The 18,487-nt window shown below is 38.3% G+C and overlaps 1 protein-coding gene across 3 annotated transcripts in view; it reads left to right on the top strand.

The window, feature by feature from the left end:
- SPIDR (scaffolding protein involved in DNA repair) overlaps positions 1 to 18,487 on the top strand; it is a 199,342-nt gene that overhangs the window by 36,118 nt on the left and 144,737 nt on the right. For all 3 annotated transcript variants that reach the window (XM_017831269.1, XM_017831261.1, XM_017831278.1), the window contains exon 6: positions 17,465 to 17,721. In XM_017831269.1, the coding sequence (XP_017686758.1) occupies positions 17,465 to 17,721 (257 nt within the window). The remainder of the gene's footprint in view (positions 1 to 17,464; positions 17,722 to 18,487) is intronic.

The raw sequence follows: 18,487 nt of genomic DNA, 5'->3' as shown, positions 1-18,487 counted from the left end.
CGCTGTGCAGGAGTGTACATGGCTGTGTGATTTACTTTTGGGGGGGGTGGTGAGGACAGGAAGGAGAGAAATGTTACCTTAAATTCCTGTTTCTACCTCTAACTCTGCAAGTACCCTATTGTGTGTCTCACTGTCTCTGATCATTTTGCCAATGTTTGATGGATTTCTTGTACTGTTGTATTGTGTTTGAAGGTGAATGTTGCTCTGAAGATGTGGGGAGAAGGTTTTAGTCTGTCTGGGCTACTGAAGCTACTGATGGGTGTGGAAAGCAACTTGTTCAATGCATGGTTCAGAGGCATGGCCTCCAGAAAACCTCTCTTCCTCTGAACAATGAGCTAAGTGTACTCGTCCTCACAGCTCTTCAAAGACACCGCTTGGCTGCTGGCTGTTCCACTTCATGCAAGCTAAATGCAGCTCTCTAATTTCCAGCATATTGGGATTCATCCTTAAAATAAGAAAAATGTACTGCTACAACTAACATATCAGTGTTTTAGTTCACACCCTCCACCCCTAGTGTTAGTTCTACAACTTTAATAAAGCCTAGTAAGTGCTATTTCTTGGAGACCTTAATTATACTAGCAACTATTTTTAAAAGAAATCTTTTACTCCAGTTGAAATACAGTTGCTTCCAGTATTTACTTTTCTTCTGTTTGATATTTTGCTTGGTATATTTATTTTACTTTTCTTTTTGTGTATGTGTGTAAAGAGGAAGAATAGAGGAAGAAAGGAAAGGGCAGATGCCACATAGAAGAAGGGACAACACCAGAATGGCAGTTCTGTCAAATAGAGCCAGATGCATGGATTGCATAAGGCGGCACACATGGTTTATTTTTGTTGTCATCTCTGAAACCAACATAAACTAGTTTTGGGCTAAAAGGTTAAATATTGTTGGGAGAAGGCTTGAAAATGGCTGAGAATACTATTTGAGAAGGTTAAAAAGAGCTTAGGCTTGTGCTGTACCATCTGATCTCACACAGAAAGGCCCAGAGTTCAGAAATGAGCAAGTTTGTGGCTCCAAGACACACACATGCACCTGGCAGAGTTCTCAGGCTTAATTATGTATGGTCTATTTTACTCTACCATGAGTGAAAAATTCTGAGCATCGTGTTTGCAAAACGGATCATGACAGGGCTATAGTTTGTTGCCTGTTAATGCGTGTTTTCTCACAACTTGCTGGGTATACATGAACATTGCATAGGGATGTTGGTACAGCACTAAGATAAGGACAGGAAATTAAAGCAAACATAAGAAATGGGAAAGCCTTTGTAGAAATCTTCAGACAACTGCATTCAGCACAACTGTTGATGGCTTGGCCTTGAGCTCAGTTGGTGGAGCTGCTGCTGCCTGACTGCCAAGATAATGTGTGTGATGTAATCATGCCAAGCCCAAACTACCGTGGTATTACAGCAAAACTGTGTCTGTGAACTGGGCACATTCCCAGTTACATCCGGGCATAGTAACAAGGTATCTGGAAAGGTTTTGCCAATACTGTCTCTATATATAGTTAAAGCTTGAAGTGGATGTTTTGGGGAAGAAAAGGCAAAGTAAGTATCTTTTGATAGCCAGGTAGAGAACATAGTCTTTGCTCGGTACCATTTTTTTCTAACTTTTATTAAATGACCCTACAAGCATGCCTCTCTTCCCGAACTGAGAGGAACATTGTAAACTGCAGAGGAATGATGTAAAAATGGTGATACAGGATAGACTGAAGACCCATCTAGCCCATTGCCCTTTCTATGCTTGTGGCCAGATGCCCATGATGTGGGCACTGGAAATAAACGCAGGCTAAGCTAAATGGATTAACTGGCCAAATAGGAATACCAGTTGCTTTGTTGCTGAATATGAAATAATCCCTCATCTTCAGTGAAGACTAGATAATTGAATGCTAGAAAGTTGTACATAGCAAGTGTTCTGGTTTAAAATACATTTGTTATGCACTGCATAACTGAGGAGGTACACAGTAGAAATGTCTGTGTATTATTAGCCAGTCTTAAGTGTCTGCATCTAGACTGTCCAATGGGTAAATAAGTGAGTCCGAATTAGACATCACAGATACCCAACTGCAAGGATATCTGTTAAGTCCTTTTGGAAATACGTGCTATTGTTCATTTTGTTGTTCCTTTATTGTCTTTTGTTTGTTTGTTTTTTTAATTGGAGACATGTTCTTAAGATACTTATATAGTCCTAAACTGAGCTTGTTTATGTGGTTGTGTGCAGTTTCTTCATGCAACCTTCACAAGCCCTTCCTGCTTGCCAAAGTTTTTGGAACAGTTAGTTAATTCTAACTCTGCATCTTCCTCTTTGACTGAAATTTGCAATTTCCTTTCGAGAAACAACTTCCTATTGAGTACTAACTTATCTGACCACTTTGATGTATTTGAAATACATTTTTTGAAGTCCTGAAGGCATTGCAAAATCCAGTGTTTTCGCAGCTTGAATTTCTGCACTGCCTGAATTGAGGAAGTATAGAAGTGGATAGGAACTCATCTAACAAATGAAAACCTGATTAAATTGTGCTTGATCATGCAGTGTCATTGTAAAATTCCAAACGGTGGTAATTGAAACCTGGTTAGGCAGCTAAAGAGGACTGAATTGTCACGTATTTGCTGTGACTGGCATCGGCTTTGGGAGATTTGCCTTTTAGGAGCTGTGTGGCTTTCCAAAAAAAGCTGCAGCATGTTTGGAGGCAGATGCAGAAATGGGCTGATTTCTGTGGTGCAGCTGATCATCATGCCAGAGCTACAGGAATCTAAGTTCTGGCCTGCAAAATAGCCATTAAACTTAGATTTAGATGCCTGTGTTTTGTATACAATGAACAGATGAGCTTAAGTGCTAAATACCAGGAATCCCAGCTACTGTCTTTCTGACCAAGGAACACTTAAGCTCCCTGATGTTCCTGTGTTTTATCTAATGCCTGTTTGATGTGGAGCAGGGACTGAAGCTCTTCAAGACCCTTTGAATCTTGTGAGGTTTTTTCTGCAGTGGCCCAGCCTTCGAGGGAGAGATAGAAATTATCTCCTCATTGCTTTGTTTGGTGGGTTGAGAGCTTTCCTGAGAGGAAGGGATTTGAATTCTCTTAATCTAGAGATTGTCTTGATAGAATTTGGGTTTCTCACTGCTTAGGCTGAAATGTCTGGAGCGTTACAGAGGAGTTATGTTTACAGTTGTGGACGTGCTCTCCAATTCAAGCAATACAGCATGCTGTGAGTGAAAATCTCTGCTCAGCATAAACCCACACCTACTGAAGCGAGCCCCTAAACAGGCTTAGGTACGGAAGTACCAACTTTGTACTCACAGGCTTAAATGTGACATAAACCACGAGTCTGCAGAGGTGCATTGCATCTGGGTATGTCCAAAAGGACCCACCTCTTCGACTTTGATGTCTAAATGCCATCACAATGCCTCTTGGAGCCCAACTCTTAGCTTTCATAGTTGAAGATAACCTTATGTATTTGCATGCACAGAACACTTTTAATGTATCTTTTTCCTATTGCAATCTCCCTGAAGTTATTAAAGTGATCAATAGTCTGCTGTTTTGAAAAGTTAAATGATTGAGGACTTTCAAAAGTCTTTTAAACTTGAACATCTGCTTACACTAAATTAAAATGGAGATGCTTTGCAGTTCTGCTTCCCTCACTCCTACATGCTAAGACTTAGTGGTGGTTCTCAGTGTTTTTACAGGGGAGTTGGTGTCTAGCCCCTGTGCAAGATAAATTTGAGAACTGAGTTGAGAGTCAATTGTGTGTCCCCAAACCACAGCAGGACATGATGTTAGAGCTGATGTTAGATCCAGTCTTAAACGTCAGGCTTCCTGACTCAGTCCTGTGCTTACACCACTAGATGATGACATTTTATTGTTAAGGTTCACCCGTTCATAAACATCATCTGCTTTTTAAAGTAGATCCTTGGGTTCTTAAAACAGCTATAATTTCCTCTTCTGTATCTGAAATAGGGAATTCCCCAGATTTCTCCCAAGAGCTTTATTATTATTATTTTATTTTTTTTGTAAGTTCTGGTTTATACTCTCTCCCTAGAAATCTTCTGGTTTAATTTTATTTCATCAGTTCCAAGCAAAATCTTATGGTGGTGGTATAGAAAATAACATTGCTCTGCTGCCACCAAAGTGGTTTTGTATGTTGTCTGTCAAACTGTGCTCCTTTGTGCCAGGGTTGTCTCCAGAGAGAGGCCACATTTCTGCACCCCTTCTTCACAGTCTTGGCCGTGATATGTAGTAGTAGTATAATATCTAGAAAACCCATGAACATAAATCCAGTGGTGTTGCTTTCATAGCAAACTTCATTTACATGCTTTCTGGATCCTCTCCCTACACCGTGCTTTTTAAATGGCTGTCAAATGAAACAGAGGGGCTTTTCTGATGTGTGTCTGTGTTTTCTGGAACACTATACTTTCTCAGTATACTCACATACTTAAGTATGTGAATAAAGCATTGCTTTAATGTTGTCAAAGTCCTAGTTTATCAGTATAGTATTGTTGAAACTACAGAACCAATGATGATATTGACCTTAAGTTTTGAGATTAACAAAGCATTGAGATTAAACAAGCATTGCTGTGTTCGTTCCCTGTTTTTGCAATATGTTTCTGTAATCCTTCAGATGTAAAGTTAGCTGCCATGAAAGTCCTGCATTTAAGCCTTTGGTATCCTTTTATGTATTTGAAACCAATTTCTAGAGTGTAGTAAGTTGTGGAATGATGCGGAGTTCAGTTTTGAGGCAAGGAGGAGTGGGTGTGTAGGTGCGTGCATCTGCTTTCTACATTCGGTCATGTTCCTTTTCTGTTTATTAAAATTTATCTTAAATTATTATAGCCTTACATAGAAGAAGTTAGTGAACATAACTGAAGTTTCTATTCTGCAAAAAATAGAATTAAGGAACCCCTCTATAGGCAGACTACTCACAGTTTAGGCAGAACAAGCTAACAAGTTAATATCAGGTGTATAGAAGTACACAAAGAAAATCCTAAAACTGGGGAGAAAAGTATGTGATGTTTCCTAAATGAAAAATGACAGGTTTATTTAAATCTAAACAAATAAATGTAAATGCTTGTGCTTAGAGGGGTGTCTGCGTGTCCATGTGGTTTTTCACTAAGGTACTGGAGTGTGGGTGACTTGTTAAACTGAATTTTCAATTTCTTGAGTGCTTTTTCCCTAAGAAGTGGTTGTCTCATTACGTAGTAATGTAATTGTACACTTTTGCTATTTTACATAGGGTAGGCTTTCCATTCCTTCTATAAGTGCATTCCAGGAATAATAATACTTGTATTTGGCTGTAGTGATGCAATTTCGTAGGACTTTTGTTAATAGTAAAATGAAGAGAAAAAAATAAAATAATTTGTTTTATGATACTGTTGGAAATTGTCACAAATGGTCAACTTTTGATCTAGAAACTCAATTCCCCCTCCCTCTTAAGTAATTAGTACATGACAAAATCCAGTTGCTTTTGGCAATTTGGGGGGAAAATGCATTTAACATGTCTGAGATTTCCGAGTGTATATTTGGCCATAAACATGTCAAAAGGATTTTTATCCTGAAGTCTTGGTATATCTTAAGGTTATATTAATGCTCTGAATTGCAGTACCTCCCATGGAAAACTTTAAGTCAGCATTTTGGATACCAAGGGCTTAAATGATGCACATGTGATTGTATTTTTGCATTTTGACATAAGAGTTTAAAACTGAAAAATAATCTTTTCTACAAAAATGTTCAAATGCTTGTCTGAATCCTGAAAACATATTCCCCCTTATACCTAGACTAAATCATCTTGCACGATTATATGACAGAGCTATGTTTGTTCTTATTCTGAATTTTCTTAACTGACTTAACTTTTTGCTTTATTTTAGTAACATTTATAATTAGTGTGTAGTTTGCTTTTAATGAATTGATAACTCTAGAACAAAATATGGTACCATTCATCCTGCTGTTGTCTCAAAACTTGCTTTAACTGGCATATTTGAGAAGAGTTGATAACTGTGTATTACTGTCCTATGAACTGAAAGGAAAATGATTTGGAGTTTAAATCATTAAAACAGCAATTAAATCATTAAAACAGCTGCGCTGAGCACAGCTCCCAGAACGAGACCTTAGGCTTGCTGGTGTTTGAGAGTTAGCTGCTGTTTAATAAAAAGTATTTTTCTTCTTTTTAGAACGAACTTTGGGCCCGAGTTTGTGGCCCCAAACATTTCAGGAAATTGCAACTTGCACAGTATTTTTAGTTGCTTCTTACATAACATGCCAGTTTTTGATCAGAATGCTAATAGGTCACTTACAAGTTCAAGAGAACAAGATCTGCAAGACTTTAAAAGTCTTGCTAGCTGCAGAGTTCAGTGTGAAGGACAAATATCACATAAACGTTTTTACTTGGGGAAGAGGAAAATAAGCAGAGAATGTTTAATAGTATCTCGAATGACATATTTCTAAATACTCTTCTGAGACGTTGAATTAACTTGTATGATTTTAGCATTATCTTGTCAGCTTTGAGCTTCTCTTACATTAAAAAAAAAAGGGGGACACACACACCCCATGCACACACCCCATGCACACAGAGGTTGTGTTTTCCATGTGTAAATTCACATTGATGTGTGTTAACAATTCACATTGATGTGTGCTAACAGAATAAAAAAGAAAATGACAGTTTAACATTATTTCCCCACCACTACCTTCCTGAAGCAAGCAAGCACTGTTTTAAGAATGGAAGTCAAATTGAGCCATCACACTCTCAGTCTGGTTTGAGATAGTGGAGGCATGAAGCCAAAAGATATTGGTGACTGCTGTGGAAACCAGTCAACTATTGCTTTTTCAAGTGTGTTAAAGTATGCAGACATGCACTGAGTCTCTCTTTTTCTCTTTGCCTGTAATTGAGAAGAATTACCTTAATTCTTCTTAATCTTTCTAGTTTATGCAAGCTTTATAATCCTTATAAGGAATTGCTTAGTACGAATTACTGATGTTTGTATTTCAGGGCTCCTTTCTTCGCAGGTTCCCCATGTCAGTTGCTAGCCAGTTTTTAGAAACTTAAAGTCCATTGAGTTTAGTTGTGTAAAGATTGTATTTGATTACTGCCTTACTGGGACATTTCGAGTGTGTTTTCCTGATAGCTTTATGTGGTATGCTTCTTAACTGATAAAAGTTTTAAATATCTGCGATTGTCTCCATGTGTCTTGTAATGCAATGTTATACCCACATTATGGCAGTTGTGTCACTGTGTGTAATGTAACACACCTATATTACAGCATACACGTGTTTTTATTCTAATCTAGATCTCAAAGAAATTTTAATTTAAAGTCTTCACTTTGAAATCTTTTCATGTACTGCGAACAATCAGTGCAACTAGTGTCAAACTTAAAACAGTATTACAGCAGTTAGCACTTCTAAATCTCTATAAAATGTGTGTTGGCAGCAACATTACAATTTTCAATTACAATGCCTTACCCGATTGATGGTTACTTTATTTTCCTTCTGTTCCTCCAAAGTTTAGGCACGTGATCAGAAAGAAAATCTGTAAACTTAGTATTGGGCTTCTTTTCCTTTGTTCTTTATCCAAACAGAGTTAACTTTAGCCGAGTAAATTTAATGTATTTTTTTAAAGTAGTTTTCTTGTTCTGTGTTCTTTGGCTTACTTGGAAAAGCAATTAAATGGGTCTTCTGTTTCTTTAGTCTGCATATATGTGCTCTCATCAATGTTAGAAATCAATTTAGATGAAATTGGTGCTTTTGTATGCATGCACATGCTGTCATCACTAACACAGTATTTCAGACATGGTAAGACATTTCCTGCCCTGAAATGTTTGCTGTTTAAAATAGTTTTAACAGTGCAAAACCACAAAACAATGATCTAGAAAAGGTAGACTGTGGAAGGACTTCTGGAGAGGAGGGAAGGGGTTGAAATAAGTGTGAAATGAGGAGAAGGGAAGAAATGAAGTGACTATTTTAGGCTTTGGGGGCAGTTCTGCTGGAGCTGTGAAGCAACAAATGGGGCAAAGGGGAGCACAGTCAAGTGAGAAGAATGTGGAGTGAGTGGGAGTAGAAGAAAATGAATGTAATGTGCTGTGCTGCCCAGCAGCCTGGTGTCTCCTTAAGCTGCCTATGCTATAGCTGTGAACACTGGCACTGCTGGAGCTCGAATCGCAGAATCTCAATTTCAGGATGTTTCTTTATACCCCTGTGGAAATTATTAACAAAAAAACTTTCCACTAAGTGCTGAGCATTATTGCAGAAATTATGGCTGTATTGCATTTGTGTGTTATACAACACTGTGCCACTTGTGTTTCCATTCTCTCATTTCTTTTTTTTTTTCCTTTTATGATAAGTGCTTTTCTAAGGGTTTTCACAGGAAACTGCAGCAGATCAACCAAAGATGAGAAATCAGTGTGTATAATTTGTGCTTCAGTGAATATCTTTGTGCAATCTCATTTAGTTGATTATTCTGGAATTACTTCCTTTAATCTCAAAAATAACATGCTTGCAGTTATCATCTACTTTTTGAAAGAGAATACATAATATGAAAGATATTTTAAAGTCCTTGACTGTTCCCTGATCTGTCTACACAGTGACATTATCATGAGAGGCATTTTCTTTTTTAGAAAGAACTTCTTAAAAAGCTTGCAGGATGGTTATTCTTAACTGTATAGGCTAAATATAAAAAAGATAAGCAATTTTATAAGGAAAGATTTAATTTATTAAGATCAAATTATCTATTTGGAGAGAAAACCCCAAACTATAGAAGGGCTTAGTGCTAAAAGCTTGTTCGTTTTCCCACAGTTATATCTGTCTGTTAAAAGATATTGCCTCCCCATTGTAAGTTAAAATAAAAGAGTTACTTGAAGATGGACATGTATTTCCTCCTTTAACAGTTGCTACTGAATCCTGCAGGTGTTTAGTCTAGGTGCTTTAGTATTTAGTTCATAAATAATAATTTGGCTTTTAATCATGCCTTTCAGTTGAGTCCTCTTGTTACATACAGGCTTTAACCTGGATGATTACCATAGCATCACCTAAACCAGAGACAATAAAACTGAGGTTTCATGGCCTGGATCCACTAACTTTAATAAATGAAACTAAGTGAATAAGTATAAACAAAGAATGTGAAAGTAGGTTATCAAACCACGTGATAACATCTGTTCCTTGGAAACATGAAAGTAGCTATTTCTGTGTCAAGAACGAAACCCTGTTTAAGTGGTGTTATAACCTGACTGCAATTTTCCTGTGTACCCAAACTTCACTGTATAATGTTGAGGCTTCTGTGCAAAATGATGTAATTATCTGCATGCCCTATCAGAGACAGGTATTTATATTTGAAAACCTGTGTCTCTGTCATCTGGAGGATCTTTATCAAGATGAGAGCTCAACTGCGTGGGATAATATGCAGTTGCATGAGAGGAGACCTGGTTCTGTCCCTGAATAGTTTGCAAGATGCAACACGTGAAGTGGCATCTCCCCCTTCCCCTCTTTTTCTTAAGAAGGGAATGGAGAGCAAGGGTTATGGTAATTCACTTGAACATAACGTTGGCTAACAGTGTGCATAAATTGGTCCAAATTGTCTTTAGCTCCCAAAGAAAATGAAGATGTTCTTGTATGATAGAATAAAACCCCATTAGACAAAGCAGAAAAAGCACTTTTAGTTCGTCTGTGTTAACATTTTTCAGCATTACTTGGTCTGTTAGAAGTTGACTATTACTCTGATCGCAGACTGCTGGAGAGATCGTGATAATGAGATAATATTAGGAAGTGATAGATTGATTTCTTAATGCTAAAGCTCATTAAACTACTAAAATGTTTCTTTTAAGAGGTACAGATGCAGCACAAATGCTACAGATGTCAAGATTGCCGCAGGGTTTGCCTTATGCTCCATACCATACAAATCAGTGTCCCTTAACTGATGTTGGGTAAACTCCTGCTTTGTGCCCATTTTGCACCTTAAGAGCTCACTGTCCCCTACAATTCCTTCCTGCCCTTGTGCCCAGCAGACAGCTGCTTTGTTGACTCTTACCTTCAGAATCACTATTTAAATTCTACATCTACAGAGTATGCTTAGCAATAAACAGTGCTCCTTGCTTTATGGACTTATTTTTTATAAAAAGGCTTGGGCTGAGAAGAGAGCCTCACCTGTTTCGGTCGGCTGATCCATGCCTCAGAACAACCTGTTCTGGGAGAGGCAGGCTGGAACAGCTTGTGGATCTATCTCCAGAGGTATAGCCTGCTTAACCTGTTTGTCTTGTGAAAGATGAGGTTTCTGCTTGGGATTAGAAGTTATGGCTTTGATTTCATCTTTCTTACCACTTGTGTGTTCTTTGCCTGGCTTTAAAAAAAATAAAAGTCGGTAAATACCATCTTTTCATTAGGTCTATAAAAAGTCTGTTTAGTTTTAATTTCAGTCACTCTTCTCCCAAAGTTTTTCTATCAAAGATCAGATTTTCATGTTGATTTTTGTGTGGATGTGCAAAATCTTATTTTAATATTATTTCTTTCTGTTCTTGTTTTCTACAATGATTAGTGCTGCATGCAGGATACTTCCTGCCAGTGGTGTATATGTGATTTTGTGTGAGAGCTCAAATGAAAGAAAAACATGCACCTCTCCCTTTACAAAAAAGAATGCACAGCCAAACATACTGCATGTAATCCTAATTGTCACCTCATTTTCCACTTCAAGGCAGTATGATCTAAACAAGATATTGGAGCTGATAAATGATGATACAAGTTATTTATTTTGTTAATCGTTATTTCATATATGATATAAACCACCATTTTGTGGGCTTGTGTACTGTGCTTCAACCTCCTCACTCTTTGAAGTGGAAGAGGGAGTTTTCCTGTCCCTGTCACCCTCCACACCTTTTCTTGGTTTCAGAACTGGTGCAGGAAGCCCAGCATCAGATAACCGGCTGTTGAACTTAGCAGCAGCCATATCATTCCATTATTTTCTGCAGAATTCCATGAAAGCCTTTTCATCTCCTTCAGTCCATGACAGCATCTCTGCCCCATCTGCTTTTCTTTGGAAAACAGCTATTGATACTTTTCCTTTGGATTGAATCCTACTTCTGGGATAACCTTTTAAGACAGTAGCTAATGCAGCTGTATTTTTGACAGAGCTTGCAGAATAAATGGGATCAAGCAGGAGCTCTTCAAAGGGAAGCCCAGCAATGTAAGCAGTGGTGCTTAAGGTTTAGTACCTGGCCTGCTTCCTCCAGAGATAATCATGAATCAATTTCCTTTACGATAGGAAGCTCTGGGCTGCTGGATGCAATGAATCCTTTTTGATTAGTCATAGAAGAGAAGCCCTAACCACTTGTTTAAAGGTCTCAAAACACCATTAAGGGGAGATGAGGGTGCAGTCTGTGACCAATTTCTGCTTTGAATAATTACAGTCTTGCTGCCTACACTTCTCCTCCATATTCCAGCATTCTTCTTTGCTACTTGGCATAAATGATTTTGTGTGCTAATAACTACTGCGTTCCAGCCCAGGGGTGGTGGCAGCTGGGAGACAGAAAGAATTAATTCCCATGTCTGTGTGAAGGGAGATGATGCTGAAGTTTAGCGGTGGCCAAGGACGGAGAAAGAAGCAAACCTTTTGTCAGCTCAGTGGTAGTTGCTCTTGAAGAGTCCCAGGAAAGTGCTTGAGGTGGCTGTTCTGGTGCCCTTGAATAGCACACGGCTCTGTTTCCTGTAATGGCAGCCACAAAATGTTAATGTGTGTGTGTAGCACTATTTCCTAGTGCGCTGAACCAACACCACTGATAAATATTTAGGACAGATCAGATGGTCTGGTGTGCTGAGGAGGAATCCTGTACTTGGCTAAACAACCAGACATTATCTGAGATACATTTTAAATATATGCTGTCTCTGTAATAACACTGGGTGGTTGTTCTAGATACAAAATTTCAGTTAATCTGCTGTGTCAGTTTGGGCTTGCAAGTCCAAAAATATCTTACTAGTGATTTATGTCTTTCATTGTTGTTCGTTTTTGTCATACGATTATCTCTGCCCACGCACTGCTACCTAATCTTGCACGTTTTGCGTGCTGTTCCTGTGGTTATTCCGTGAGAATAAAGCTTGGTGTCACCCACAGAGCAGCACACGCCTAGCTCTGCACTTCAATATGAAATTTCTTGTATGAGGGAATATCTGAAATTTATCTCTCTAGAGTGAAAGTAGCTAGCTTACCAAGAACCAAATTATTTCTCAAGATACTAGGAAAATATTTGGCATAGACTTCAGTGCTCCAGTTAAAGCTTCAGAAAACACAAAGCTTTGAAGAGAACTACAAGCTTTAAATCCTTTGTATCTTTAATTATCTTTATAGAGCTGAATAATATCCTGTATTATCTGTGCACACAATGTTTGAATTAATTTTATGTTGATTAATTAAGGGGAAACTTCATTTCTTTTACCTTTACCCTACTCCCTATAATCCTGCAAGCCAGCTTCTGGTGGAGTTAGCTTCGAGCATTCATTAGCATAGGCTAGGCCTTTGACACACTGCACTGGTGATTTATGCTTGTGAATATTCATTATAGCAAATCCAGTGGCTTTTCTGCTCACTTTGTTTTTTGGAGACTACCATGCAACATACCAAATCTCCTTGCAAGCTATAACCAGCACCCTGGGGTAGAAGTTTGCTGCATTTGAATCCCATTGCATGCAGGACAGCAAAGAGTACCTGGAGTGCAAATGCAGCATTGCTTATTGTAAGGGAAAGCTGTATAAAAGGAGAGGCAGTAGGATAGTTGCCTGAATTTACTCCATGTGTGTGTGTTAATATCAGTCAGCTTTTACCCATCTTGAGACTAGTCATGAGAAGGCAGTTAGGGGAAATGCAAATTAATTCTGAATTTTCTCACAAAAGAGAAAAAGACAGTACATGAGAAAACAGGCAGGAGATAATAGAAAAAAATTCCAGAGTCAGAAGCAAAGATACGTGAGTGAACAAGTAGGAAAGGAGATGCCACAAGATTAATTTGTCTTTGTATGTACAGTGATCACAGGCTAAAACTCTGAAATACTATTTCTATTTCTGACACAACTTGGCTCTGTGACCTTGAGAAAGCCTGGTTCCCTAAGGGTGCTCTGAGAAACCCTATTAGTTCTTCTGCCATTTGAGCTAGGCTGTAGCAAGATAATAGGAGGGAAGAAATTTTTTATTTTTAGGGAAGGACATTACAGACTAAGTGACCTCCATCTGCAAAAAGTTATATCATCATCTACATAGAATTTGATATCCATTTTTTTGTCTCTAAGAGGAGATTCAGACATACTGCAGCATGCTGAAGCGTCTTTGTTTCAGCTGATGAACTTTTCTGAATATCTGTGAGCTTTTATTGAGCATCTTATCTGCAAAGTGTCTTCATATCACCTGGGAAAGATTTACAACGTTTTCTGAATGTACCATGACTGAACAAATGAAAGTGTCAATACAAATGTAGGGTGTGTATACTGACGTTTTTCTGCAGAAAAGTTTCACTGAGTGACGTATCTTGAAAGGAGAGCCAAGGGGGATGAGAAACTCTTGTAACTGCTCATCGCCTTGCCTCTAATTAGCAATCACTGTATGAGAGCCTTTTTTTAAAAAAATACAGATTTATTATTTATTTTAATAGGATTGATTTTTGTACAGAAAGTTTTGTACAGTTCTGCTTTCTATGCTGAAGCTGGAAACATCAAATAGAAATGCAACACTTTTTGTTTTAGCTTACTGTGCTATTTTATTGATAAGAAATATCGAGTGCTTGTTAAACTGATCAAATACAGATATTTCTTTCTTCCATCACAATTGAAGTGAAAACTTTTTCAGACTTTGTAGAGGCAAACACTGTGCAGATTGCAAAGTTAATGCTGAAGAGATAGCTGAAGCAAATCTCTTGAGGATGAGGGAAGGAATACTTGGTCACAGAAGTAACAGCATGGTATCTTCTTTGCTGCATGCATGCAAAATCTACGTGCTTATGGAATGCCATCTTCATTTCACTGAAGTCAAGAGTTTTGCTGTTGAACAATTTTGGCCAGGATTTTACTGTCTCTGTGGCTGGGGTTTTTTGTGATTATTTTTTTTTTTCCTTAATGAATTGACACGAGTAATCATATATTCTATAGCAATCTTAGCTGCTTAGTCGAGGGGGGAAGGATATTTGCTGTTTCTCATTCTGGTTTCTATTTTTATATTTGTACCATCCTCTACATTAGCCTGTGAGTGCTGTCAAAAATGCATCATAAATCAATTAATCTTGAGAGCTCTTTGATGCATTTTGATTTAAACATGCTTATCCTTACAATATAGGGTCCTGGATGCTCAGATACAGTAATCAGTGATTTCTCTGATTTCCTGTAGTCAAATCTTAACAGAAAAAACATGAGTAGTCTGTGCATTTATACTTAAGTCATTTTTCCTTAAAAGAAAGAGCCATAAAAGGGGAGTGTTTAGAGCTTTCAAATTAAACCAGTCACAGAGAAAATTGGTTTATTTTAAAAATTGAACAAAATGAAGCATGTTTATTGTTTTTGGGGCAGATTGAGGCCAACCCCTGCTTTTTTTCTTTTTAGTCATCCCCTGGATATGGACAAATGGTTAGAATGATATAAAAGAGAGTGTCAGGGTAAGGCCATCATTGGAAAATATAGGTATATCTTAGCAAACAGTTTAATACCAAATATTTCGAGGGATTGGGATATATGGGAAACAGTCATGAAAAACCCCAGGATGGGGATGATTACATTGGAATCAAGAGTCAGAGGAAGGGATTGGGTGGGGGAAACTGAGCGTCTGTATAGTAAGTACCATTGTATCTTCAGCCACTGTAATTAAAAATCACTATATTTCAAAATAATAAGCCATGTGGAAAAATCACCTTCTTTTAGTTTGATAATTCTCTGTGCTTAGCAATGGTGCTCTTCAGAAACTAATGATATTACTGGGAATATTTTTTAATTACAAAAAAACCCCAAAAAAACAACACAACAAACAACTCTTGAAAATTTGTCTTCGTGATGTTTAAGATATTGATTAAAAAAAACCCAACGTCTTCACTATTTACTGAGGATTGTTTTAAAGTGAATAAAAGAAATTAAATTATTATTTTGCCAGCTATTCCCCACCATAATGTGGGTAGACTTGCCAGCTCATTTACTGGATACTTTCATGTTTGCATGTTTTGAAAATATTTTCCTTTTTAGACTATAATTCTGATGGTGGCTACAGTTAAATAGTGTACAAAATTGGAAGGCTGAGTTTTTGTTCTTTGTTTTTCTTCTCCATTTTTATAGTTTCCTCTTTTAAGAAAAAGTTCCAACTCACCAATTAAAAAACCAGCAGCAATAAAAAACCTCTAACAAGCAAACAAAACAAAAACCCCAAAGTATGGTTTCCTTGGGGAAGTCCAGTCTAAACAAGTATACAGCAATAAATATTAACAGAAGAATTAAATGATTTATTAGACAATCTTTAGTTAGGAAAGCTTCTTAACTCTTACAGCGGTCAGTGGGATTAAAACATGTGCTTAACCGGAATCATATCCCAAGGGCTTTCCTCATTTGCATTTTACTTGCTCAGAGAACTTCAGGTTTGCATCCTTTTTTTAGGTGCAGTGGATATTGTAGCTATTTGAGCGAAATTAAAGCATTCCTAAAGCAAGAGAGTGCATTGGAATGGTGTTTTAAGAATGAAGTGCTTGCTTACTGCTTTCATAGTGTTTGAAACCTTTTATTTCTGGCTCATTTCCAATGTGGAAGGAATTTGTTTTCAGAGAAATATTGTTGCCAAGGGACAAATGTTGACTGTGTTGTGTTTAAAACAGATTGATATTAATTACATTCTTTTAGCTATTCTACTTCTCTGGATAACTTTAAAAGGTCCTTCCAATTTCCAGAATACTTAGGTAAGCTCTCGGAACGTTAGCACAGTGTCTTGGCATTGACGTGAAGAATGTATTAGAGAACTGGCAAGAGCCGAACTTATTTTGTGCACGGTCAAAAAACGCTGTTTTCAGATGGTTACACTAATGAATAACATAGAACAGCATTAGTGAATGTAGTGATTTCCCTCCCTTCCCTCTTTTACATATAAAGTCTTTACCTGAGCCAGTTGTCAGACAACCTGTGTGGAGCACTGCTTAAAGCATTTGACCAAGAGGAACAGGCTTAAATTTTTCCAGGACCCGTTCTGTGACTGAGGCAGCATGATCTGGAGCAAAGTCAGTCTTTGGGGTCTTCCAGTTTCCCACAGATAAGGTGAACTTAATATTTTATATTGGGTTTTGGTTCTTCCAACTGTCTGAGTCCACAGAGCAGTTTTGGGCAAGCCTCCTTGAGCTAGGCTAGTGCTGATGGTTGCAGTGACGGGACTGGTCACCCCACCAGAACTTGCAAACAGTGTTAGTTTGGGTTTTTTTCGACTAGCTCCTGAAGACCGAGCCCAGCTCATGTTTCTTTGTCTTCTGCCTATTTCAGTGGTTTAGATAATTTTGTCTGTATTAGGTAGAATGGCACTTTTCAAGTATTTTTGCTTAATACTCAAACAAATACTGGGTCAAGAGAGCATAGTGTACATAACAGCTGCACAGAGCTCACCTTAGGGTGGCAACCCAGCAGCCTTGCCCTGCTTCTGCAGGAGTCCTAGAGGAGGGTAAAACAAGCTCAGCCAAAACAGGTGAATTTTCCCACCCAGCTCTCTCCTCAGCCTTCCATGTCTCTTTGCAGTTGTTTTTTCGGCCTTCCCATCCTCTCCTCTCATCCCTCCCTCAGTGGGATGAGTTCAGAGTGTCCTGTGAGTTTCTGGGAGAAGAGCTCCAGCAAGGTTCTATGGGTCTGAACTCCAGCCCTGCTGGTTTACAGCCCTTACTCCTGACCAGTGATTGATCCTCCTTGGAGCTACGTTGATGCAGTCTGACAGCTTATGCTCAACTTCTGAAACCTTCCTGGAAAGCTATAGGCCTGTTGGACATGGATGAAGACCTGCTTTAGTGGTTTTAATAAAAGGTTACATCCTTGTTGCCAGCTACAAGCTCTCAATACAGGCATGTGTTTCTTCCCTCCATTCAGACTATGGAAGCTGACCTTCCTGCTTACTTGAATCCCAATGTGAAAGCTCCCTTTCTCTCAGCTTTCCTGCCAGTCACAATCCCTGTCGCTTATTAGCCTCTCTCTGCTTTCCTCAAAACTTGCTTTATCCTAACACCCCTCTGGAAACTTGTCCTGATAGAGGTAAGCACTGGCTTAATTCTCCAGATCAAGCTATTTAAAAAACCTAAACGTTACTCATCCCAGTTGACCCTGAAGAGACAGTCTTACATTTAGGAGCTCATGCTGACTGACAAAAGAACACTGCACATTTACAGAGGAGTTGTCCAAGTTACATTAATAAATTGGCATTCCATATATGGATTACTAGGGAACATAAAACTGCCTACATAAAGCTGTAGTATCTCATTAGCATTCCATTTAAATAGGTTTATATTTTTGTCTGTTTAGGCCACTTCGACAGAAATATCTGAGTATTCATCCGATAATGACAGCGTGGGAGAAGGAGAAACAAGCCTGGCGACCACTACTCGGGGATCCACTGAGGGGTTACAGCCGAGGTTGGGAGCGGACACTGGGGATGTCACAGCACGACCAGCCAGCGGGTGGCTGAGGTCTGCGCAGGCCCTTCTCCGCACCCCCGGGAAGCAGGCGGGCAAGGCCTCCCGAGGCCCCTCCGAGTCTGCCAAAAAGAGGAAGCTACTGAGGTAAATGCACCGTCCACCTTAAGGAATTCCTTTTTTCTTTTTTTTTTTTAAATTGTAAGTAAAATAATACTTACAGAAGTGTAGGAATGTGTTTCAAGGATAAACATTTTAGAGGTGCAGATTCAAAAAAAGTTATAAAGAATGTCATTTGTAAACAAGCAAAAAAGGCAAGAAAGAGCTAAGTTCAGTTTTAAAATCTGTGGTGAAAGCTCTCAATCTTGAATTCCTGTGTACAAATTGGTTTGGTTTTTGCACTTTTAATAATGCTTTACACTGCCTTACAGATGTGTGAGTGGACATACTTCTGTTTTAACTTCTAATCCTTACAGTGCTTTGTGCCTTTTCAGATAGCCTGCAAAAATGCTGTACCTCTGGTTTTTTGGGGTTTTTTTTGTCCTCTCCAGATTTGTCAGTGCAAAATTATCCAATATACTCTGGGAAAAGGGTGGATGAACAATAATTCTCAATAGTGTAGGACAGAATGGTATTTAGGCAAAGGGAGGATGTGTTCTTAATCTGAAATTTAAATCTCTGTGACTAAATTAAATACATTAAAAAGATATCTAAATGCTGAAAGAAAACAGCATGGGATTAAGAAATGGAAGCCTGACATTCTAGCTAATTACAGTGCAGAAATGGTCACTTCCTATATTGAATTAATGAAAGTTGTGTTAAATGGTATATGTGAAAATATACTCTAGCTGTGGAGACTACAATTAAAATGTTGCTGCTATAAATTCCTATTGTACTTTTAACAATGTGATTG

This window comes from Lepidothrix coronata, unplaced genomic scaffold, assembly GCF_001604755.1.
Source record: "Lepidothrix coronata isolate B3197 unplaced genomic scaffold, Lepidothrix_coronata-1.0 Scaffold6, whole genome shotgun sequence".
Lineage (NCBI taxonomy): Eukaryota > Metazoa > Chordata > Aves > Passeriformes > Pipridae > Lepidothrix > Lepidothrix coronata.
Note: the sequence above shows the minus strand (reverse complement) of the source record. Positions and strands in the feature narration are given on the sequence as shown.